We start from the raw sequence: 24,860 nt of genomic DNA, 5'->3' as shown, positions 1-24,860 counted from the left end.
CTGAGTATATACTTTACAGAAAGAAGGGTAGAAAAAAATGCTGCAGATGGGCATGGCATGAATTCCAAGAAGGGCAGAACCATTACTTCAGTGCAACAATTGACACATCCCATTATGGAATGGCCTCATTACAAAAGTTGTCTATAATTAAAAGCTTTGCATAGGAAACGTCTAAAATACTTCACCACTTTTATTCTGTGCTACTTATCACACAGTAGTTTGAATTTCAGTGCAAGTGCCTTGTCAATTACATTTGCAGTACACCGTGTGAAAGTGTCATTACTTTCTCCAAATTCTTTTTTTCTTAAAGATATCTGGGACTTATAAATCAATTTGAAACAATTCTTAAAAAAATCCTAATGTTTATTTCTGAAGGTTTTGGAAAATGTATAGCAGTACATGGTAACTTCTATTTCTTGTGATTAGAGATTATTTAGGCCTTTAAGTACAAGTTGATGACGAAGTTTTATTTCCATGATCTATGACAAAAATTTATTCATCATGTTGTGGTCTATGACAATGAAACTCCTTTTTAGATTTTAAAATAATAAGATTATCATTTCTCACTCCCTAGTTTAGTTTTAAAAGATGGCATTTGCTTAGAAAAAGCTTTTCTTTTTAATTCAAAATTTTTTTTCTCCTTATCATCAGATTGCCTGAAAGAATTCTACAAATTTGTGCTTGATCACTCTCCTGCCAGATGTGATTCATTCTGCTTTCTCAGCAACACCACTGACATTGCTTTGTACTAGCACTGACTGTGGATGGGTTTCATTGCATTGTTTAACCAGACAAAGATAGTTTTATCTTTTTGCAACATAAAGGATTTTTACAGAAACTAAAGTCTGACACAGCTTAGAGGTTTAGGTTTTTTTAGAAAGTATTTAATAAATCAAAGAAGAAGTTTTAACCATATCCCCAAAAAAAAGCATTTTCCATATAGAAATGAGCTTACAAATACAGCTTGTTTTTCAGGATCTGCTAGGGCTCAAATGAGAAGTTTAGTCCTCTTTTGCCAAGAATCAAAGTGTCACACTTTTTTCATTTTGTTTAGGTTTTCTTGGTGCAGTGCTATCTGTATCTAATTTAGGAATGACATGGATAAACAAATTGTCCTTATCAAGGTACCTGAATATAATTTTAAGTATTTTATCTTGTATTTGGAGTAATGTCTGAAACATGTGAAAGCATGATATATTTTGACAAGGTTAAATTTTAAAAATTTGCATCAGTTTCTGAAGATGTCATACATTAACTTTTTATTAGCAGCAATTTGCAATAATTGTATTAATACTCACCTGTAAATTAAAGGGGAAACCTCTCTTGTGGCCAGCACACTGAACCAATTGGCTCAAGAGATCTGAACTAAATTTGTGCATCATTTGAGGACATCTGGGGTTTTTTATGACCAAGAAACATGATTATATGAAAAACTTTCAGAGACAAGCTGCTGTTAACAGGACACTGAAGCAGTTCCCTCATGCTCAGTTTTTCAATAGAAAAAGACATTTTTGCTAATTGTTAATGCTGCCACTGACACTTAGGGAAGCACAGGCATAAGACATCTGCAGTGGCAGAGCTTAAGGATCTGTGGAAGGAAGAAGATGCAGCTGAGAAGATTTTGTTGGGTGAAAAAATACATTTCTCCTATATACTTCCCCCCACTCTTAGGCTGACGTGGTTTTTTAGAGCTTAGGTTGCACTCAGAAAACTGATTCTTAGGCATGAACACAAAATCTAGAAAGTTTCTCCTGTGTTACTTCAATTTATTGGTGATAAAATGCATGCCACAGACATCCCTCTGCCATTTCAGGGAAGTGGCTGAGCTACATTCTCTGGGCTGTGCTTTGCCCATCTTCCATCTTAGTGGAATAAAAACCAGTACTGCAGTAAAAGCCCATTTCATTGCAGGCTATGACAAACCTGTTTTCACCAGCTCCGGGTGGTGCTGACACAGTTACAAGACTTTTGGAAGGTTCTAGGTTTGGCAAAATAAGGTGGCTTCTGTCAATAATATATTTTTCTCTGGCATAAACAAAATACCTCTAAAATGTCACACTTGCATTGTTTGCAAAAAAATATTATCTATCAGCACATTATCTATTGGGGATGATCATAATGGGCCTCAAGCTCAGCTGGAGACTCAGGATGCTAACAATAGATGTATTTTGACAGAAAAGAGAATAATAAATTGCAGGTCTGTGTGAGTACTTCTATAATGGGGGTAAAATAAAGGGTATGTTTCTTTTTGGAAATGATACTCCTAATGAATCAGACATCTTGACAGAAAGACACTTAGCAAAAATAAATGTAACTACAACACTTCATTAAAGTAAAATTATCTTTACTATTAATATACAAATGGTGAAGAGTGACAAATAATTGATATACTTTAAGCCATACTTTCAATGTCTTTCATAAATACAAAACCAGCATCTGCGATATTACTTCTTTTTACAGTATAGAGATATATATATATACACAGCATTTCATAGGGACATAAGATTCTGAAACAATAAACAAACTAGCTCCAGTGGTAGCTAACTTATCAATATATAATTCAGGTGGCAGATATCTCAAGTGGGCTGTTGACAACGTGTGGAATAACAAAAACAATATATGGTATGCTTTAGCTCATACTGTACACAGCATACAAATATGTACCGAGTGCTCATTGTAGCAGGAAAGCTTTTTTTCCCCCCTCCTTTTAAAACCTTGTCTAAGTAGTTTGAAATTCTTAGTGACAACTCTACACCATGAGCAATAAAATTATCTTCTGGGGCAATCTGACTCCTTTATATATTTGTCACTGATCTGTAGAGACTCTGAGGGTTTGTCTTGCCTTCCTCCAACCCTACATTTTACATCTGAAAAACCATAGCCTAATTACATGGGAGAGTTAAAGGATGTGGCAGGGTTAATGTCCCCTCTCCTCTGGTTTTCAGAGCTCTCGTTACCCTGCCTTTTGGCAGTGCCCTTCAGCAGCCTCTCTGCTTCAGTTGCTGCCCATTTCCCTTGTCAATGGTAAGGAGAGATGCTCCCAGCCCTCTCCTGGCTCACTCTTTGGCACCTGTTCTTTCTGGCAGTTGCTTTCCTGAGCTCTGTCGGCACTGCATCTGGCCACCTCGCCCGCTCCCGATCTCACCTGTGACTTAAAAGCTGCCAATACAAATTTGGCAATAAATATTTATTTCATTTCTCTGGGCTAAAAATGGCCAATATTCAAGTTTGAAAGTCAAACATTATGAGGCTTTCAACGCCTCTTAAGAGAAAAGATAGACTGGTAAACTGAGAATTCTCAGAACCTGACCCAAAGCCAAATTTTTAAGGCTTATTTTGTCTCAAATCCAAGTAAATTCATATAAGAACACATTTATATGTGCAGTGGAAATACTGAAGATCACTTAAAACTTACAGAACTGCTGTCAAGTGGACAGGGTACTTCAGGAACTCATACGAAAAAATCTGAAAAAGGGGTGAAAAGTTTTTAAAAATATTTATTTAATCATGGTAGCTTTTCACCTATCGGAAAGATTATCTGAAGCTAAACAAAGAGATTTAAGAAGGGGCATTATTTACTTAGAAAGTTTTCATCTTCACCTAAAGAAGTATCACAATCACAATGACTTACTTTAAGAGATGTTTTATTTCTAGACATATAGTAATGTATGGGATTAGGCTGTATTCAGATATTCTATCACCATTTCCTGATCAGTGAAAACTCCTGATAGAAAAACCTCCTCTGTGCAAAATGTCAGCAGGAGTCTGGCAAGACTTTTAAGTTCCACTTACACCTGGAAATCTGATTCACAGAAGCAACTCGATCAGCTGAGGACGTGCAGAGCCTCGCTGAGATGGATGAATAAAATCCAGGTCCTGCTGGAGTCAGTTTGTGTCTTAAAGACCGGTGAGGCCTGGATTCCACTGTGACTCTTTGTGCAGCACTCTCAGTCCCCCTCCATAGATCAATTTGTAAGAGATCTTGAGCTTTCTCAGTAAATAGTCTTTTTGGAGGTCCTTTAATCAGGAGTGAATATCATCCAACAGACACAACTATTCTACAAAGATGGTGAGCCTGCAAATGACTGCAAAACGAACATTCACTCCAGTTTTACTCCAGAGGTAAAATGGTGGGAAGATGCTCCACATCATCTTTCAGATTTGAGGAAAGATTTTAATGTTTTAGGTCTAAGCACTTAAATAGAACTAAGGAGACTTTCTATCTGACTCTTCAACTTGAGAAATTGGTCAAAACACCCCTACACATCCACTACATGCTCCATCTATTTGAAACTTTTCAGCAGTAATACACCCACCATGACCCTCATTGCAATCATGATCTCAATAGATTTTTGCAAATTTTGTGTTTCAAGTATTTATGTGACTTGAAAATAATATCTTCAGTTTAATTTAGATGAGTATTTGAGAATATTTGAGCAGAAAAGTATGTGACAGTAAAGCTTTCAATTATTTTAAACAGGCTTTGTGGACAAATTATTGAAGATTTTTCTTTAATAAAGCAGAGTGGCATGCTATCAAAAGGCACAAATACATTTCCATTATCTGGTCTAGGAAACAGAAAAAATGGCATGATGATTATACTACAGTTTGATGATTGGCACTTAAATAAATAATCAAACTAATTACCATCATAAAAAGAAAGCCACTTTTTTTTGGATGAACATCGATGCAGAGGCTGAAGACAGCAGCTGGAATTTACTACACCAGGGACTGATGTCAAACAGCCTTTTTAGATGATGGCCACGGTGTAGCTATGTTGTATATATCTATGAAGAGATAGAAAGTAGGCCCAATCCCGCAAGTTCTGTTATGAAAGTACATCCATCTTCCTGCTCACGTCCACCCCACTAATGTCAGTGTGGTGCCATATAAGGGGTGGGTTCAACCACACAAAATTTCTTGCAAGACTGAGGCCTGAATAAATTAATTTTTGTCACATTAGGCATTAGCATCACCAGAATAGTAAATATTTCTGCAACCACAAAAAAATCTTAGAAGTCAAAAAAAGGCAAATAAACAAATAAAACCAGGAAAAACCTCTCCAGGGTACATCTGATTACTAAATTGCAAAATATTAATTCAAACTTTGTTATTATTGTGGTAAATCAGAACTCAGGTCTACTAAAATAAAAAAATAAAAAAACAAACAAGGAGCTTTAAGTAATTTTACTTAATTGTACTCCTTTTTTTGTTGTTGTTGTTGAAAAGAGATTGTCACTGCCACATTTTGTATCAGTACTAATTTCCCTCCCACTTTGGTCCCTGGAGTATGTTAGCATAACAATTCAGATTACTTTTACAAATAGTTATATTTTGTCAACTCTTCTGACATTTCATACTAACACTTAAAATTACTTTTAGACAGTAAAAGTGACATTTATACAGGTATCTTTTTTTTTTGTGTGTGTTTTTTTTTTTTAATCTAGAATAGGAAAAGAAAATAAACTAATGTTGTTATTCCAGTTCTACACATATCTTACAAATTACTATGCGCTGTCCTTCGTTTGGAAATATTTGGAACTATTTCGAAATATCAGTGTTTTTCAGCATTCTTTCATAGTGGGAGTTTGGTTTTCTCCTGTACAGCACAGAGTCAAAGCACAAGAGACAACCTGTTAAACCACAGACCAAAAAGGTGTGCTTGTACAGTCCATCAGAAATTTAGAGCTGTTTTATTCTCAGCCCTCACACAGCTCAACTGCCAAGAGACATAACAGCAAGAAGAAATTAAATACTCCTGGAAACAGCTTTTGATTTGTAATCCAGTATAGTGGGAAATGCTTTTGCATCCAATATTGAAATAATATTGCAATATATTTTGCTTATAAAAGAGTAGCACAGGTGTATTAGTAATGAATGTGCTAACAAGACCTCTTAAATCTTCTAATCCCTTCAAACTTTAATTAGAGGCCGTATCAAGGGAAAAAAAAAAGAAAAAAATCCCACCAATATAGAGCTGTTAGGCCATGATTTTTTTTGTGTAAGTCCTACTAAGAAGTAGTAAAATTTGAAATGCATCTGCAATTGAGCCTAGACACTGTTAATTCTGCAACATTGTATAGGCACCTTCTTGCAGAAATGATCAAGCTGGCTTCAGAAAAAACACCATCTGCCTAGGGAAGATTGAATATGCATGGCACCACCCAAATTTGTGATTGCAGGTAGAGGAGGAAACAATGTCTACCACCTTCATCATCATCCCGGTAAAAATATTGTGTGAGAGGATGTTCAAGCCACACCAATCACATTATTCTCAACTGCTGGAGTTGTCCACATCCCTTCTTACATTTTGATAGAAGAAGAAAGTCCAGCTGCAAATACATACTTTGTAGAAAGAATATATATCCATATGTATAAATGAGACAACTGTTGTCCTAATTATAGGTTAGGAGCAGTCCGTCCTGCTTGCTGTGTACATAGAAAGAATCAGGACAGAAATCTGATAGACAAGCAGCTATTTGGTATTACTGCCTGCTCAGTATGAGGGAGGAACGTTGAAAGCTCATAAAGGAATGTCTTCATCTTCCCTTTACCCAGAATTAGTGCCTCACCATTTACAGAAACTTCTTTCCAGCAATTTTCAATTATTATCTTCCATGGTCTTTCATCCCACATCGCTATCCCCTCTTACCCATTTTTTTCATTTTGGTACCAGTTTTGTGGGAACTTGGCCTCCTATCCTAGCCACACCAGCAGTATGCCTCTGTCCTCAACTCCTTGGTTCATTGTAGGTATTTCCCAAAGTGAGGAAAAGCCGTAAAAAACTCATAAAATAACTTGGTTTTGAAAAATAAGCTCAGCTCTTTCAAATGCATTTAAACATGGGTTAACAAGAAGGTTACTGTGACATTTTCCTCAAATTTAAGGAGACCCTTTTACATTTCACTTTCAGTTCTACTGAAAAAATGTCAACTAGTACAAAGACTTCAAATATTATCAGAATTCAGATATAGCAGGGAGAAAACACAATTTGTTGAGTAAAACTACACTTAAACCTCAGGCATGACTTAGATGTAGAAAATTCACAACATACTCTACCATTTACTCCTGACAAGTAGAATTTTCCAGTTTAGTTTTCTATATGGTTTATCTACTTCTTTTAAAGCAAGGCTTTGAAGAGTTTGATAGGTGTGGATACACTGTGCTGGAATGGAAACAAACTATATTGCTCCAGTTAGTGGCACCATTAAATCAACCATTCATTCATATGAATGAATTTCGGATCAAATAAATCTGTAAAATTTCCTGGTGGGTCATGTTGATCAGAATAGTAAAGAGGAATATCTTAAAGGAAGCTTGACATGAAAAAAAAAATCAGTTGAATATAAGGTTGCATTAGTTCATAATTAAAAATTGTTCCTAACTGCTTAGACAAAGTCCCCTTTCCATCTGTTCTTACACTGTACTTTTTACGACAAAAGGTATGAAATCACAAAGGAAAAAGTCCTGCTTCAAAAAGGCCAAGTTTAATATTTTATGTACTGATTTGGGGAGAAAATGTATTCACTAAACCACAGTTTTATCCCTTAGCTAAATCATTTGAACTTAGACAAAAATGAATACCCTGTATGTATAATATGTTGGGACAAATATTGTAAATTTTCATTTGAAGTGAAGATTATGATTTAAAAACAGTTTTCTTTTTACACCTTGGCTGCATTTTAGTTCACATGTAACCTCCAAAACTTTCATACAGAAAACCTGAAGCACTGAAAATCCCAGAGCCTTTCAGAGTCACACTCATGTGGTTAGGATGAGGCCAGTAGACTATTGTGAAATATTTAGCCAATTTTATTTGAGTTTGTGTATGGTCATTACCAGCTATTTTTTTTATCGAAGAACCCAGGAGAAACTGCAGTGGGACATGGCTCTGTGTTGATGAGTGTCTCTTTTTTTTTGTTTGCCTCAAGTGATAATCACAGCTGGAATGACTATTGAGTGTCAGCCAGAACTAAGGTCTTAAACATTATACTGAGAGTGGTTTAGTTGTTTTTTTTTAAAGGCAACCTAAAATTTCATTTTATAATAAATGGAAATAAATACATTATCATATGGCACTTTAGGTATGTAGCTTGCACTGTAAGATCTGGAGAGGCCTGATGTGTTGTTTGTGGTTAGGGGTGCTTTAGAATTTTTCTTCTAAATAGACACACTTTGTCATATAATAAATTACAGTTCTTATTCTGCACATTTTTCAAATTTATACCATGGGACTTGGTGTCAGAAAAACTACATACTAAAGCCATTAACAACAAAAAATATATAGAAAAGAACTGTAGACAGGAACTGTTTCATCATATGTACACATGTACTAACTATTCCAAGCTTAAGTTTCCCAAGAAATTAAGGTCAGCTGTAAAGTTTTGGTCACGGGATTACTTCAATCCAAATGCATTATCCAGACAGCTGTAGTTTATCTTATTATGCTTTGCTATCATCTTCTTTTGACTGGATGATGTCATTAGCAACTTTGATTTCTATGGTTTCTGGATTTAAAGCTTCTTTGCCATTTTCCTCCTTTAGTGGCAGCTTCCTATGAGAAAAAAGAGGAATCATGGTAATACAAAAATCAAACAATCTGTAATTTCAGTCTATAACATATGTACATCTTATAGAGGTCACAGTGTAAAACAATAATTTTTTGAAAATAATGTGTAATTACTTTATTATGAGCACTGAGGTTCTTTACTTTTAAAGCAATTCATATTAAGTCTTTCCATTTCTGTAAGGCCACAAAAATCACATGACAAGAACATTGGTGCTGCCTGAAATGCAGTTCTTCAATTAGACAAAAGAAAAAATTAAATGTCAAATTACTTGACCCAAGACAGTACAGAGGTATGTGTTGCCTAGGATATTGTGAAACTCTTACAGTCAAGCTTTTTGCTAAATCTCAATTAAACTCTTTATGTCTTTTCTAAATGTAAATTCAATTGTATACAAAAGAACACAGCTATTATTGGAGATTATGCCAAGACATAGGTAAAGAACCTCTTATAGTGCAAGGAGGTAATGGAAGTTATTATTTTAAAAGTTCTACAATTTAGTTTTCATGGATCACACAATGTAGTTTCATTAATAACTTACAGCTCTTCTAAGACTTTGTGAAAACTCCAGAGATTTGGTAAAAGAGTCCCCACCCTCTTGAATGTGATCTCATTGAAAAAGGTCTTGAAAATCATTGATTCCCTACTGCCAGTAATTAGCTGTCAAAAAATATAGCTGTCAAAAAGATGTATGGTTTACTGAGATGTTCCTGTAATAATGTCTCCTGGGCATAATAGCTCTTAATCGTGATTCCAGTTTGGGTTTGCTTTCTGGTTTTTAACTAGGGAATAGTATGCATATGCCTTTTTTATTCATAATAACTGTTAAATGTTTCAATAAATTTCCGCTTTGATTGCTTTGATGTCCCAAAGAGCAATACAGTGCTCAAAACCTATCTGAGGAATCTCTTAGGAATGTCTTATTACAAGACAGTGTTTAATAACAGCAAATAAGACAAAACAGTACCCGATTTCCCCATCTTATGAAATTTGTCTGAAATGAACTAAGAAAGATGCTGTTTATCCAGTGGTTAAACAATGAGCACAGCCTGTACCTGAGAGAAATCAAAGACTAACTTATTCTACTACAGTAAAATACATGGGATATATTATCAGATGTCTGGCTCTGAGCACAGAGGGAGGTCTCTACTAATTGTCTGTTTCTCATAGCACACCCAAAGGAAACAGATTTCAGCCCACAGCAAGATGCCTGAAAGAATGGAAACGACAGAATCAACACAAATCTATTTTTAACAGAAGGTAAAACACTGGGGCAGAGGAGGAGTAGCCCATGACATGCATTTTAGGTAAGCAGGCATGTGTGTCAAAGATCTGATTAGGCAAAGTACTTAAACAAGTACTAAAAAAAAAGTACCTAATGTAATTTAGTTTTAAGAAAAGCAGAGTAATTTTTCAAAAGATGGTGCTGGAAAGAAGGAAATACTTAGTCAAAGTCAAAACTCAGGAATTGACAGAATATACTGTGTGGAAATTTAAAGAAATTGGTTTAAGTGGATTAAGACCATGTTACAAAATATTTGAAATAGGAAGATTTACTTGAACCCTCTTGAAGTATACTGGACATAATTGAAATCCATGTTCATGTAAACAGTGAGATAAAATTAGCCTTGCTTTGCATGCAAGCAAGGAAAAACAACTCAACAAAAGCTACACGCAAGTAAAAAGTTTTACTCATCAAAATTTTCCTCATCACAAAGTCCATGCACTGTTCTTGAACCTTATTGTATTTAAAAGCTTGTGGTTTTATTTTTTTTTTAATAGGGTGTGAGTTATGAGTGCAGTTATCACTAGACTATTCTTTTTCACTATGACAACTTTTTTGTTATTTTGGATTTTTTGTTTCCATTTGCTTTAAATACATATTTAAGCTCTATTAATAGATTCAATCATTTTCCTCTCTCAATTAACTAATTCGAGTTTAGGTGTTCTAATTATACCAATTTTTCTATGCCAAACTTTTCTTTAGCTACATCTATAAGAAAGAATTTTTCATTTTTTAGCTGGGCAGACTAATCATTTCAAATGTTTATTCATTTTATAACAAAAAGTTTTTTTAAAAAATCCAACAAAAACCCAACAAAAAGTTCTTTCGCTTTAATCAGATATTGGCTGCTATCAATCATTAATAATACTGACTTCCTCTAGCATGGCATGTGGCCTAACTTCAACAGTCTGCTGATGTTACCCATACAAAACTTTAACTAAAATATTTACTTTCTTATGTTATAGGAAAATGACTCCTAGCCTTTTTGATACTGGAATTCACCCAACTGCATTAATAGTAAGAAAAACTTAACCAATACTAGAAACACATTAATGTCAGACTAGGATCATAATTACAGTACCACACTGCATGTGGTATTTTAATTACAAAAGTGTAATATGATATGCACAGCTTAAATTGATTTCCTGCCAGCATGATTAAAACTTGTTGATTTGCAGGTAGAAGTGCTTTGAGCTAATCTGTCACACATGGATTCCAAACATGTCTTTGACAAGGATCATCTGATATAAGGTAAAAAATAGCTTGCCAAATAATATACTGAGCAATATAATAAAGAATATTGTTGTAAGAGGAAGTAATCTCTTCACTAATTAGTTCCCACAACTTCTTAAATTGCATTTGAAGTTCTGAGTGTAATTTGCTATTATTCAAAATAATTCAATTAATTATTAAAAATATTTCATCTAATTTAACCTCAAGGCTTATCTTGTATACCTTTAAGACAGCCAGAATTAGTCATCATGAATCCCACCTTGTTTCATTGCCTTCCTGAAATGTCCTTGAAACTTTTCTTTCCTGCAAGCTAAGTTCTTCCCTCCAAGATCCCTGCTGGTCATTCTCACCCTGCCCAGCATGTGCCTTTCTGGCTGTTGTTGACAATATATTTTTGTGTTATTTCTACTGAGAGACTGACTTCTACTCTACTGCATCTTCCCTTTGTGCATCTCACTCATACTTTATATTGCTTCTCTGTTTCCTTGGCTATGACCTGTGTCTGAGTCAAAGGTCTTTCCATATTCCCCTGGTACCAGTGGGCCTTCAGGTGTCCTGATTGCACCAACTCTTTTCATCTTTAGTTTTCCAAGTGACACTGTCCCAAATCTTTAGCTGTCTTCTGTACAGCTGTGCCTTGGACTGCTGCTGCCTTTTATGGTTGTGAGAGAAGAAATTACCAAGAAGGAAACTGTCATCATTATTAATATCTCTTAGCAGTCCTATTTTTCCAAGGACATAATGCCCATCAAATCCTTACCAGCTGTTCCTATGAATTAGCTTTTTGGGGTTTTTTTGCTGGTGGTTTTCTTTTTTTCTCTCATGACAGTGGGGACTGATTCTTTCCCCTCCCCTAAGACAATAATATATTTTTTATTTTAACTTTCTCATATTTCACTCCTGTCAGCTGTTCTAATGATTGTGACAAGCAGAAAGAAGTGAACTGGATCTTTCCTGGTACCATGTTCCCTGCTAGATGCATCTCATTTGCAAGATCCAGTGCTACAAATAGTCTTAAATCTTGAACAAACATGGACCTGGTGCTTTACCCACTAAAATATCCAAGGCTTGCAGGACTTGTACAATATTTACAACTACATTCCCCTGACTCTTTAGATAACTGTGGGCTCTGCACTGTGCCCCTGATTATAAATTCTAATATGAAGAGCAAACATATCAGTAGTCACTCAACAGATTCCATAATTATTTAATTAACGCAAGTTCAAACTCTTTGTGCACAGCTTCTTCAAAGAACTATACAACTTTATGTGCATCTACTTAACATGCTCCCTATTTACTACAAATATCAATGGCAGCCACTAGCAAATCTTTCTTTTAATTAAAGGTTCTAGCTTTTACAGTTTTACATAATGGCAAAAAAGGAAATTTCTTCGTATTTTCAGGAAAGAAAAAGACTGTTTCATAAAAACACCCTCTCCTTTTAAAGAGCAACTATGATTTAATCAAATTATCAACAGGTGAATTTCTATATTTACTACATAATCGTCTTCATAGACTTAACAGCTTGAGGATGTCATGAGGTAGGAGATTTTCACAATACATGAAAGGTTCTGGGCTCAAAGTAAAGAAAACTTAGAGGTTTATTTAGTAATTTCATCCCTGGGCACAAGGCTGGTCCCATTATTCAGAAGGCAGCCAGAGTCTGTGAGCATAGCTGAGAACTGCGGTGCTTTCTGTACTGAGACAAGGTTGCAGGGACAGGAAGTGGGCATGAGGAAACAGAGCAGAGGCTGCCCTTCAGCATGATTAATCCAATTACACTATGTGGACTTAATACTGAGCTATGCTCTCAGTTAAATGTATGAAAGCAGGAAGAGGCCACTCCAGTGAGGAGCTGGGATTCTGAAGCACAGGATCCTTGTGCCCCATCTTCAGGACGTGTGTGAGGATGAGTGCGATACTCAATCTAAGGTAATTCCTGAAATTAGGAGATTGTCTCCAGAGAGTAATTAATAATTGCTGGGTAGGTGGTAAAGATCAGGGGCAACCAAATGAAAAAATGTGCTCAGCCAGTGTATGCGAAGTACCACAATTTAGATTGATTATTGTAAAAACCAAACCAATCAAACCAACCCTACACTCACACACTGCACTGCCACAGCAGACCACTCTGGTGATGCTGTGTATCTCCCCTCAGAGTGTGGGAAGTCCAGTCTGTCCACACAGCCAAGAGCAGCTTCTGTGAAACACCAGAGAGTATCAGGCTACTTACTCCGGTTCTGTGAGGGGAGTTGTCTCATTTGGCTCATTTACTGGACTCCCATCTTCATGGTTGGTAATTCTTTCATCCTCTGTTCTCATTTCCACTATCGGCTCTTTTGATCCATCTTTCCTAAAAATTATAAAAGAGGTTTAGTCTCTTATCATCACATTAACTACATATATTACACATAACGAATTACTAAGATCCCTTCTCTCAAAAGTTGGCAAAGAAAAGGCAGAACTAATTATCAGTGACTAACACCACCAAGACACATTTAACAGCGTGTTCCCAATTCCTTGAAGTCTTCAAAGCATCCTGTATCCATGGTTACTTCCCTAACTCTGTAAACATGATGAATTAGCATCTCAAAAGAGCATTTTGTTTATGACTAATAATAAGACGACAGCTTTTTCATGGGGATAGATGTAAACTTCCCTAACCTAGTATAATAACAATAGGACTTGATGCCTAGTTATACTTGAAGTTTTCTGGCAGTGTTAAAGAGCCATAATGTGAATATATACACCACAAAAGTGTGCTTTAATCTCCTGAGATTGTGACAACCCCAGCTGCCATTCATGAAAAAAGCCCTTGTGTGGTAAAATGCGAAACCCTTCTGCTTTTACAGGTAGAAAAACTGTTCCTATGTCATATTTCCCCCATTTTAGGAACAACTGCTAGTCTCTCACAAGTAAGTAGATGAATAAACGTTGTGCTAATTAGACAATGAATTATAAGGGAGATGGAGCAGTGAGTATTGTCATTATGATTTTGTTAGTAACCACAGAATCATAGAATAGTTTTGGTTGGAAGGGACCTTTATAGGTCGTGTAGTTCAATGCCCCTGCAATTAGCAGGGACATCTTCAAGAAAATCAGGTTTATCAGAGCTTCATTCAACCTGACCTTGAGTGTTCCCAGTAATGGGATGTCTACTACCCCTCTGGGCAACCTGTTCCAGTGTTTCACCATTGTCACTGTAAAATAGATTTTCCTCATGTCCAGTCTAAATCTACCCTCTTTCAGTTCAAAACCATCACTCGTTGTCTTTGTAAAAAGTCTGTCCCCATCTTTTTCCTAAACTCCCTTTCCAAAGGATGCAGAAAAGTCTCCCTAGAGCCTTTGCTTCTCCAGGCTAAGCAGCCCAAATTATCTAAGCCTGACCTCACAGAGAGGTGCTCCATCCCTCTGATCATCTTTGTGTCCTCCTCTGGACTCGCTCCAACAAGTCCATGTCTTTACCAAGGACTGCTGAGCTGGATGCAGCACTCCAGGTGAGGTCTCACTGTAGTAGAGGGGCAGAATCTCCTCTCCTGAGCTTCTGGTAATGCTGCTTTTGATGTAACCTGGGACACCTTTGGCTTTCTGGGATATGAGCACTCGTTGGCTCATGTCCAGCTTTTCATGAACCAAGTCCTTCTCTGCAGGGCTGCTCTCAGGAATGAGGACATGATATGGAAATAATACAGAAGTATTAGCAATACATACTAATTAGCAATAGTTACTAAAAGTATGAATTAACTTGCATACAGTTTTACTCTCAAAAGGCAGATCAGAGGATACCCAAGATATATGTATGTATTTCCATAAAGAAAAACTCTTTTGATACAAATATTTTATTCCTATATCCTGGAACTGCATCAGCTGCGTTTACAAACAAAGGGTAACTGAGTTACAGATAAACAATCACTTTTATATTTAACAGATTTTTTTTCTGAACTGGGATGTTGTAGGAAGCCATCAGACTGCTATGGGCCACATCAAAGACCTGGATAAATTCTTCTCTAATTCATATCTCACATTTTCATATTGTTTCTTCAAGATAATGGATAAAACAGGCTTTTGCAATAGGAAGTATCAGGAAAACTCTACTGTCCTCTGATAGGTATCCTTAATGAAAGTCTCTATAGGTTAATAAGAATGTCACCCACATAGAAATTGTGTGGAGGAGAATTAATGGGCAGAAGTCTAAAAGACTTCTGTCTATTAAAAAAGCCCCAAGCTGCATGTGCTTATTTATCTCTGCAAGTGACATTTAAGATACACAAATGGATACAAAGCTCATTTTGGTAAATGATGCACTTAACTTTCATAGCTACCTCCTATCTGCAAAAAGATTAGGGATCTAAGTTGGACTGGTGGATGGGTTGGTAAGTTCTGCTTAGTTTGTTGATACATCTACAGTCTTACAAACAGTATTGCATGACAAAAAGCTTGAAAAAGATGTTATTTGTGACCAGCATTCATGCATATTTACATGTATAAGGTACAAACTGTGTAACATTTCAAATTCTAAAGAAGGGAAAGTGATTTGTAGGAAATCCATCATGTCATGGGTGTCTGTGTGTATGTTATATGCATTATATCATCAGCATTCATTACATATAAAACATCATTATTTAATATATGCATTTATATCTTACAATCAAAATGTAACCAAGAACCATATCATAAACCACCCAAAAATCCAGAATGCAAACTGAAATATTTAAAACTGGGAAATGTCAGTGTATTTTTGGGAATATCAGTTAACATGATATAAATTTAAATTTGACTCTTCAAGTCTGTCCTAGAAGTTTAGTCTGACAGTTTATTAATGCAGAGAACAGGCTAAAATGAGAACTGCCCCAAATATTTTAAGGTCTGACTGACTGAAGACCACTCTGACAAGGAAAGAAAAATGATTAAATAACATAGTTGTTCTTGCAAAGAAGTGCAGTAGAAGAATTAATATGCAGAGACCAGCTCAATGCTTTTTTGGGACAGCATGGAATGGCGTTTGGTTATAAGATGTTGATAACAAGGTATAAATTGCTGTCAAGTGACATTTGCAACTTTATCTCCCTAAGGTCTTCCCATTCAGGAGGGTCTGTACACCAATTTATAGTTGGCCACTCCTTGAACAGGAAACTTAAAGCATAAACTGAAGTGCTGTGCTCAATAGGAAAGGACAGCTGAGTCAGAGTCAGAAGTTTCACATATTGATTCTATTGATCTGGACAGGCTGGCTTCACACGATGGAAAAAATACTGCTAGTCTTTCTCTCACTGTCAGGTGTGGAGAATTAGGAAACAGCTATTTTATGGCATTACTTCTATTTAGAAGCAGTACTTGATATAAATTCTCTGTGTTCTCTCACAACTGGTTTTGTTCTGTGGAGCTGTTTCTGAAAGGGAACCTCTTTTAGAAGAACCCAGCCCAACCCATGTAGTCAAGTTACATAAGACACAGCCTGAAACCAAATAGCCAGAGTTAAACCCCCAAGAGACACTTACACTGCAACTACTGGCAATGGAGACACCTGCTCAGCTATGAATAATGAGGGCTGCAAGATTTAGTGTGCTCTACATCCATCTGAAGATGGATGGGATCTAGGAAGCTGCAGAACAATGAACTGTAAGGCCTGACTGTTGGGAGAGGCGCATAGGAATTGGGCCAGTAAATGTTATTTAAACCACACACAGACAGCATTCTCACAAATATTACAATGTATGTGTAAGTTGGCTACCATATGAACAGGATGAGGAAATTATGCCTTTTTTCTAGTAAAAAAATGGAACTGTTTAAAATGAAAGATCATAAGTAACCTTTTCTCCAGTTTACCTACTGAAAACTCAGTAAATGTTAGGTCTCTAAAGTGTGATTATTTTATGTAATCAGTACTTGAACTGTTTTGCCAGAGATCTCACTATCCACTCTAATAATTTAAGAGACCATATTTTCACATCAATGATCAGCTCATTCACATTTGTGTGATGGAGTAGCCACTACAGAATATCTTTGTGAGAATCAGTATTGTTTATTTCCCACTCATGTTTAGCAATCATTGACTGTTGCTATGAAGAACAATCACACTCACCACCGTTTCACCCACAATCCAACTCAGCACTCCTATTAAAAAAAAAAAAAATCAACAAGACCTTTCATTCCTCATGTCTACAGACAAGAATCAAGATTTCCCATCAAGTGCTATACCTGAGAAGGAAAACTCTCTCACAGATTTTCTATAACACTGTGTCCTTCACTCCTAGATTTACTGGTACTGTCACAGCCATAGGCTGAGTTTTTGGGTGTTAGCAGCTCAAAGAGGGATTTGCAGAAATGGATTTACAATGACCTCTTACCTGTTTCTCATGAACCATATATGTGTCTGTAACTATTTCTGAATTACAATTGATTTCCTTTGCATCAAGCTGGACAAAGAGGTCATCCTAAACTGAGCTACAGTGCATTCCTTTTTTGTGTCTCAACTTTTCTTTTAAAGGCAATAAACAACCTACACACTTCAGAGCAACACTTTTTCAAGTAGTAGAAGCATTTTATTAATTCCCTTTGCAACACCACAAAATGGCCATAAAGTTAATGTAAGTTGGACAGCCAACTTTTTCTTTTAAGGATGTTTCCAACACAGGTGATTAATACTCACAAGTAAGCAGCTTTTCCTTCTTCCAGTTCTTTACTTTTTCCACTTGAACCACTCTTTTTCCCGCAGATCCTCCTGGTGATGCACATGAGCAGTCCACATTGTCGTACAAAGAAGCAGCTAACATCAGTCACAACCAGGATTAACAAAAGGGCTGCCACTCCCAGGCCAATGACAGCACCAAGTCCAAGACCATTAAAAAGAGTGTCTTGAAGGAAAGAAAATTAACACTTATTAATAACATTAATCCTAAAATAGCATTTTCTAAGACGTTGGTCAGGAGACTAAAGAATGTTTAGAAATGAACCATTCAGAAATTACTGGAAATAACCAGTCCTGATGATTAAGCATATATAGTACCTCATTAAAATAATAATAATAAAAAAATACATAATATTTTCCCATTGCCAAAATTCTAATAAGTCCACAGAACACAAATGGCATTATTTAATAAAAATAATATCACATTTTAACATTGCATGACTAAGAGTATCAATAAGCAGCATAAGGAAAACATTTAAAATGTTCAACATGAACATTGATGTAAGTTGTCATTTTCCACATTTCAAATACAACTAATTAGTAGTGATGCTAAGCAGAACTACTGAAAGGTTTAAGAAACTGCGAAAACAGTATTTATTCTTGTAATTTTCTGAATTAGAGTGAAAAACAATTCAATCTGTTTAATCTGCAAACAGTTGCACACACTTAGTCTTAAATGATTTAATACGTCTAGAACTCTAAAATGGAGAAGTAAAAACTTTTTTGGAAAGAAGGGGAACATTTTACTTCTTAAGCAATTTAATATGGGGGAAAATATGCGTATCATCAAATGATTATAGGATTAGGACCTCATCTTGTTTAGTCTGGTACCTGAAAATGCAATCATACACTTCAAAATAAACCTATTCCACACCTGATTTTGCCTTCTGTGTTTGAATTATGAAAGCTGATGTTTAGCTAATTTTACTTCATTACAAATCTTGGGAAAAATATTTTAATGTTTTGCCTTGGTTGATATTCCCATGACAGCAATGCTACAAACCCTTTTGGACAGTGTGATTCCCAGGGGTCTGTGAACTCAGATGACGCTAATACAGGAGAGGACTTGTATCTGATCAAGAACTAGGGGAATAAAGCCATCTCAGTAAAGGCCCATGCATCCAGCTAATTCAAGAAGATGCCAAACTAGCTCAGAAATTGGCCAGTGACAATTGCCTTGTGTGAGACTGGGCTGAGCAAACCCCAGGGAGTGGAACTGGGCATGTTTGCCCATGGGTGTTGCACATCAGCATTGCTTCCCTGCCACTCCCATGCCCTGGAGTGATGCCTGAGTCAGCATCACTCACTGGGACATTTCCATCTGCAGCTCTGCCTGTTGCCAAAGTAAGAGTGAGATTATTCTGACCGGAGATTGCTTGAATCCTGTTGTAACAAACACCGAACCATTACATAATGTAAGATAATATAAATATTTTAATTGGGTTACGGATATCATCTTCCTCTTCTTTCTCTTCCGACCCCCCATAAACACTACAGATTGTTTTCAAATTAAGCATAGCATTTAAGCTTTCATATTTCTGCTTAACTAATTTTAATGATATCTTTACCATTTCAAATATAATTTGAAAGGTTTTCTAAATCAATAAATATATATTCTTAGTCTAGTCTTTGTTTAGAACTCTAAAATGGAAAAGTAAAAACTTTTTTGAAAAGAAGGGGAACATTTTACTTCTTAAGCAATCGATTTCATTGTCTATTGTATGGGTCGTCTATTGTTATGGGTTGATAGAAATGTTCTTCAAAATGTTATTATGCAACAAGCTAGAATTCAATGTATATATTTACATGGATGGATAAGCAGAAAAACAGACATTACTTCAAAGTTATTTTCCTTTGTTCAGAAAGACTTAAAAATCACTACATAAATTATAAAAGCAATGGTGCAGCAATGAAATGATGTATCATTTATGCATTGCCCCATCAGCAATGTTGGCAGTTGATGTTTTAAATTAATTTCCTTTTTTAAACATTTCCTACTTAAATATTATAATTTCTGATACGTCTTCCAAAACTTTCTTTATTCCTATATCCACCCACCTATTTGGTGACTTCCTTCGTAACCTTCAGGGATTTTTTGTTTACCAGTCTGAACTGTCAGGAAGATGTAAGTAGATATTTAATTCCAGTTTGTTAAAAAGCTCATATATTTCAACTGATATAATACCAGTAAATTCTATAGTCAGTTTTAGAGACTTAGTACAGTGAATCTCTGTACCTTCTCAACCACCAAACAGAATGTGAAGGAGAAAAATTAGGGTAATTTAATCCATATTTTAAAAGCAATTCAGGGTTTTTTCTCAGGTTTAGTTTTAGGACTTTTTTCTTAATGCACTGTTAAGAAGTCTTTACTATGAAGAAATACATTTTTCACTGCTGTGAACAGCACTTTCAGTGTCCTTGGAACATTGTGAAGTGGCAAGGTTCCCATTCTAAGTGATTCAGTGACAGAAATGTCTACGCAGTACTTTCACCTGCAAGTGAAGGAAATGTTTACAGTCACAATATTGCTCCTCTGTATAATATTTGCCATAGTTACAGGAGAGACTCTGTTTTTCAGTTTTAATCTTCTTGGTGTGGGTGAGACATCTGAGACTTAAGTATTTGACTGTTGCATATTTCTTCATCTCTTCAGGTTGATGATTTCCTTTACATTCAGCATTCCCCATCCTTACTACTGCTCTGCCCGTCCCAAGTCATATTTTTCCTACTTGAAACCCTTTTGTTTCTGCAGGTTTCTGTTTCATAAGTCTGATTTCCTAAAATTGTCAACACTTTTCCAATGTTTCTCTCCTTTATCTCCCACACCCCAAAAACTGACAGCAGCGTGGCCGAATCCAGTGGTGGGGTGAGGAGCATGGTGGTAATCAGCCTTCTCATCTGCCTGAGGATCTTATGTACTTCTGAAAGCAGGTAGAAACTGGGCTGCCTTGTGTTTTAAATCTGTGTTATGGTTTATCTTTAATCTTAATGAAAACATATAAAATTATTTTTTAGAAGTTCATCTGAGGCTTAATTCTGTTCTTTCTTAGATTACTTTGATTTTGTACTTGCCTATCTGCTCCCACAAAAGTCAGTTGTAAAACTAATCCCAACTACTATTAAAGCAGATTAAGACCTCTCCTGACTGGTTTCAAAAACCATATACTAATATATATAATTCCAAAACAATGGGAATTTTTTTCTTTATATGTTATGACATTAAAAAAAGTTCTAATTCTGTGACTGGATGAAATATTAATGTCATAGTACAAACAGCCTTCCCACAAACTTTGAAAAGCAATTTATTATCAAAAAATTGTTGCATTAAATATTATTATTATTATTATTATTATTGTTATTTTTATTGTTATATTACAGAAGCTATTTTAAATATTTGGGGTTTTTAGTTTCCCGGTATGTACCAAACAGACTCAAAATAGTAGTTCTACTTTGTGCTCAAAATAACGAAGTATTTATGCATTATACACCTTTTTATTTTCCTAGTTGAAAACAAACTTGTTTTAAATCATAAAAATTCAATGTTAATGTGAGAGAATCGGTTCTTAGAAATTTTTTGAAAATGTTTATTGTATACCTTAGTCATCTAACTACAGAGGGCCATTTAAAACTGCTTGATTAAAAAAAAAAAAGGAAATTGTAAATTCTATAGTTCTGAATGAGTTTTAATTAGAATTTGTCAAAAATATGCTAAATTTAAAATGATATGGTTTTGTTATACAGAATGTGGCATAAATAATGCAATACCTTGCCATGATGATGAAGGAAACTGACAACTTGAAAGACACTTTTTTCATCCGCTTCTTCAAATAAGTGCTCATCAATGAATACTTACGGAAATAAGATTAAAAAACTTTCAGAAATGAAAAAAATTAACTAAGAAAAAGCCCGAAGCAAGTTTCTACAAATGTCATTGAAAGTTTTGGCAATTTTCAAGTTCTCTCTTATTGAATAAGTTATGTTTCTAACAGTTTCTAATAAGATAATTGAACATCTTTGGAGAAATCATTATTTGATAAGAAAGAGGAATGAAGAGCTTTGGGAAGTAAACCAGAATTTTCCAGTGCAAAGAATTAAATGAAAAGAGAAATTTTCTGGACTCTCAAATATAAGTTCAGACTAAATTCCTTTAAGGGCTCTGCACCAGATCCTCTAAGGGAAGCAGATCAAAAGGGAGAATCACCATCTATGCATGTATACAGAAACAGAGAATGGTTTGGGTTGGAAGGGACCTTAAAGCTCATCTAGTCCCAAATCCCCTGCCATGGGCAGGGACACCTTCCTCTAGACCAGGTTGCTCAGAGCCCCATCCAACCTGACCTTGAACACTTCCAGGGACAGGGCATCCAGAGCTTCCCTGGGCAACCTGTGCTATTGTACAGGTACACTTTATACATGGCAAACTAAAGCTTTTGTTTCTGCACAGGAACCAAACATGCAACATTGATATATTCGGACTGATGTTACATGAACGTATGTCCTTTGAGGTGACAGAATTTCTCTGTGCTCTTACAGAATCACATCACATATATTCAATTACAGGTGCAATAAAATAGTAATTGCAAGCTTTATGACAAGCACTCTATGTGAGCTGGGGGGTTGGATAAGGTGATGTCCAGATGTCCCTTTCAGACCTTCAGTGATATTAAGTTTTGTTGGGACAAAAAAGCAAGTTATCACCTTCCTGTGCATTATTCCCTTCCCTCCTCCTTAGCAGGCATGGATTGAAGTTAAGATGAAAGATAGATAAATATCCAAAGCTACCTTTTACAGTAGCTTTGAGTTTTTAAGGAAAAAAAGCAATGCTATAAAATACTTTCCTAGCTTATAGGGTAACACCTGGCTGCTACAAATGCATGGCACAGAGTTATGATACATATTTCTCCTTTCTTTCAAGTCAGTCAGAAGATAAAGTAAACTGCTCTCAAGCTAAAGTAAAAAAGTGAAAATTATGAACTAGAGGGTGAAATTGAAAATACTGCACTGGGTCATGGCAGGAAAAAACCCATTCTTGTTTACCATGTTGAACTGCACTTTTGTATTGACCCTTAAAAGTGTGCCCAACCATGATGGTTATTTCTGCACTGCCTCTGAATATTGTCTTTGATTTTATATCTGATCTGGAACTTTTCCTAGACTCAAAGGCTTACAAAATGCATATACATATACAATACCTCTAAAAAGACAGAAAATATAGGTCTTAAAATTTTGTATCCACTGATGAGCACCAAATAAATCATAACGCAGTACCAAAAAATTAAACAGCTGTATGAGATTTTTACCAGTTAACAGTAAAACAGTTGCAGGCCATGACCATTGCTAGAACAAGTTCTACCAAGCTTAAGATCTGGAGAGAGGAAAAAACCCAAACATATTCATATCTGAAAAATAAGCATATCATGAGCAAAACTACAAAGGCAAATCCAAAAGAATTTACTAGAAGTATTACAGAATTCCAGACAAGAAACATATAACTACAGCACACGGCCATCACAGATACAAAAATATATGAAATGTGTATAGAATACTTTAAGGTGAGTGTCACAGGCAGGGTATTGTGAATAACCAAAGGATGGTTTTTCATTATATCTGATATCTGTATTTCACTGTCCTTAAATGCTTTGCATTTCCTTCATGGAAAATGGATGCATCTAAATTGTGGGACTTGCACAACTTTGCCACTGCATGCTAAAGTATCTTCCTCTCTCATTTTCCAACAGGAAATGTCCAAGAGGGGTTTAAAAGAGCTGTTGTATGCTCCAGCTTCTTTGCTGTGACTGATCAGGATGCAAGGACTGTGGGACACCTGTCAAATGAAGAAGGAACTCTGTTTTGAGTAGCATGTTAAGGTAGCACATACTCAGCGTTTTTACAGAAATTAGAAGAGAAACTTTATCTTTGCTTTGCACAAGAGCGTGCCATTGCTGAACTCCTCTTCTTTACTGACATAAAAATCATGGCAGGGAAAAAGAAGTGAGGAACCAATGATCCCTCCTCCCTACCCAAAGAAGCTCCAATACTTTGGCTGCCACATCCAGAACTGCATGACCTGTTTTTAGCAATTTACATCAATAAAACTTGGCTTGTGAGTCAGGTAAGTGCCCGGAAGCATCATGTCTTCCTTCAAATGAAATAAACAAATCACTACATTTGCACAATCAACTTGCAAGAAATCATTAGGATTCTATGCAACATATAATGGGGGACTGTTTGATGCGAAAGGGAATGTGACAGTAAGGAGCATTCTTTTCTATCCCATTCCTTAATATAAAAAGATGCTAACAAAGCTATAATCGATATTAATTGTAATGCTTTTTCTTCCTCAGTGATTTTTCCTATAACTCTCTGCTAGGACAGATACTGCTGAAGGGCAGTGGACAAACACATGGATGTGTGCTCTGCGCTGCATGACTGAGTAATGTGTGACACTCAACTTTGAAAAATAAGGGGACAGTACTACTGGCTTCCTCTAACTTTCTTCTACTTGTAAGTGACAGATCTTCATTGTCTCCCATCTCAGATGAAATCTGAGCCAGAGTGAGTCAGGGGAGCCTGTGGTGCCATCGGGACTAACAGTTATACAGATTTAGCTACTGAAATAAGCGCGTCTAAAATGTACTTTTCTGATGTTTATCTAAGTGAAGGAGTTTTTCTTCATTATGGCTGAGATTGTCTTGCCAACAAGTTTTCTGAAATGGATTTTTTCCTTTAAATTTTACAGGAAAATGTCTTGCATTATGACCCTCTCAGGATACTGAGTAATTAGGCCTTGAGTTCTTATTTACTCTAATGGCCCTATACAACATTTTTCATAGGAGGGTGTCTCAATAGACATACATGCAATAGCTAAAGAAAAGAAATGTAATGTAAATAGCAGCTTGAGTGTTTCTGGCAACAGTGTCTTGTCTGTGGCCATTGAGGGATAACAAGGGGAAGGAAAGAAAAAAAGCTTTCTTTACTAGATAAAGCATGCTGTGTTGTGAAAATGTTCCCTGGAGTTGTTATTTACTATTTCTTTAAGCAAAGTTTTTTTAAAAAGATTCCTTGCATAATCAAACTATCCCTAAGC

The 24,860-nt window shown here is 35.9% G+C and overlaps 1 protein-coding gene across 1 annotated transcript in view; it reads right to left on the bottom strand.

Annotated features, from left to right (window-relative positions):
* Nucleotides 1-2,327: 2,327 nt before the first annotated feature.
* Nucleotides 2,328-24,860, bottom strand: part of NCAM2 (neural cell adhesion molecule 2) — a 283,919-nt gene continuing 261,386 nt past the window's right edge. The window contains exons 16-18 of the mRNA XM_039556490.1: nucleotides 17,735-17,939; nucleotides 13,319-13,438; nucleotides 2,328-8,554 (exon numbers count right to left, since the gene is read on the bottom strand). Of these exons, the coding sequence (XP_039412424.1) occupies nucleotides 8,443-8,554; nucleotides 13,319-13,438; nucleotides 17,735-17,939 (437 nt within the window). The 3' untranslated portion in view covers nucleotides 2,328-8,442. The remainder of the gene's footprint in view (nucleotides 8,555-13,318; nucleotides 13,439-17,734; nucleotides 17,940-24,860) is intronic.

The sequence above is a fragment of the Corvus cornix genome, chromosome 1, assembly GCF_000738735.6.
Source record: "Corvus cornix cornix isolate S_Up_H32 chromosome 1, ASM73873v5, whole genome shotgun sequence".
In the NCBI taxonomy this organism is placed as follows: Eukaryota; Metazoa; Chordata; class Aves; order Passeriformes; family Corvidae; genus Corvus; species Corvus cornix.
This window is presented reverse-complemented; position numbering and strand designations above follow the sequence as displayed.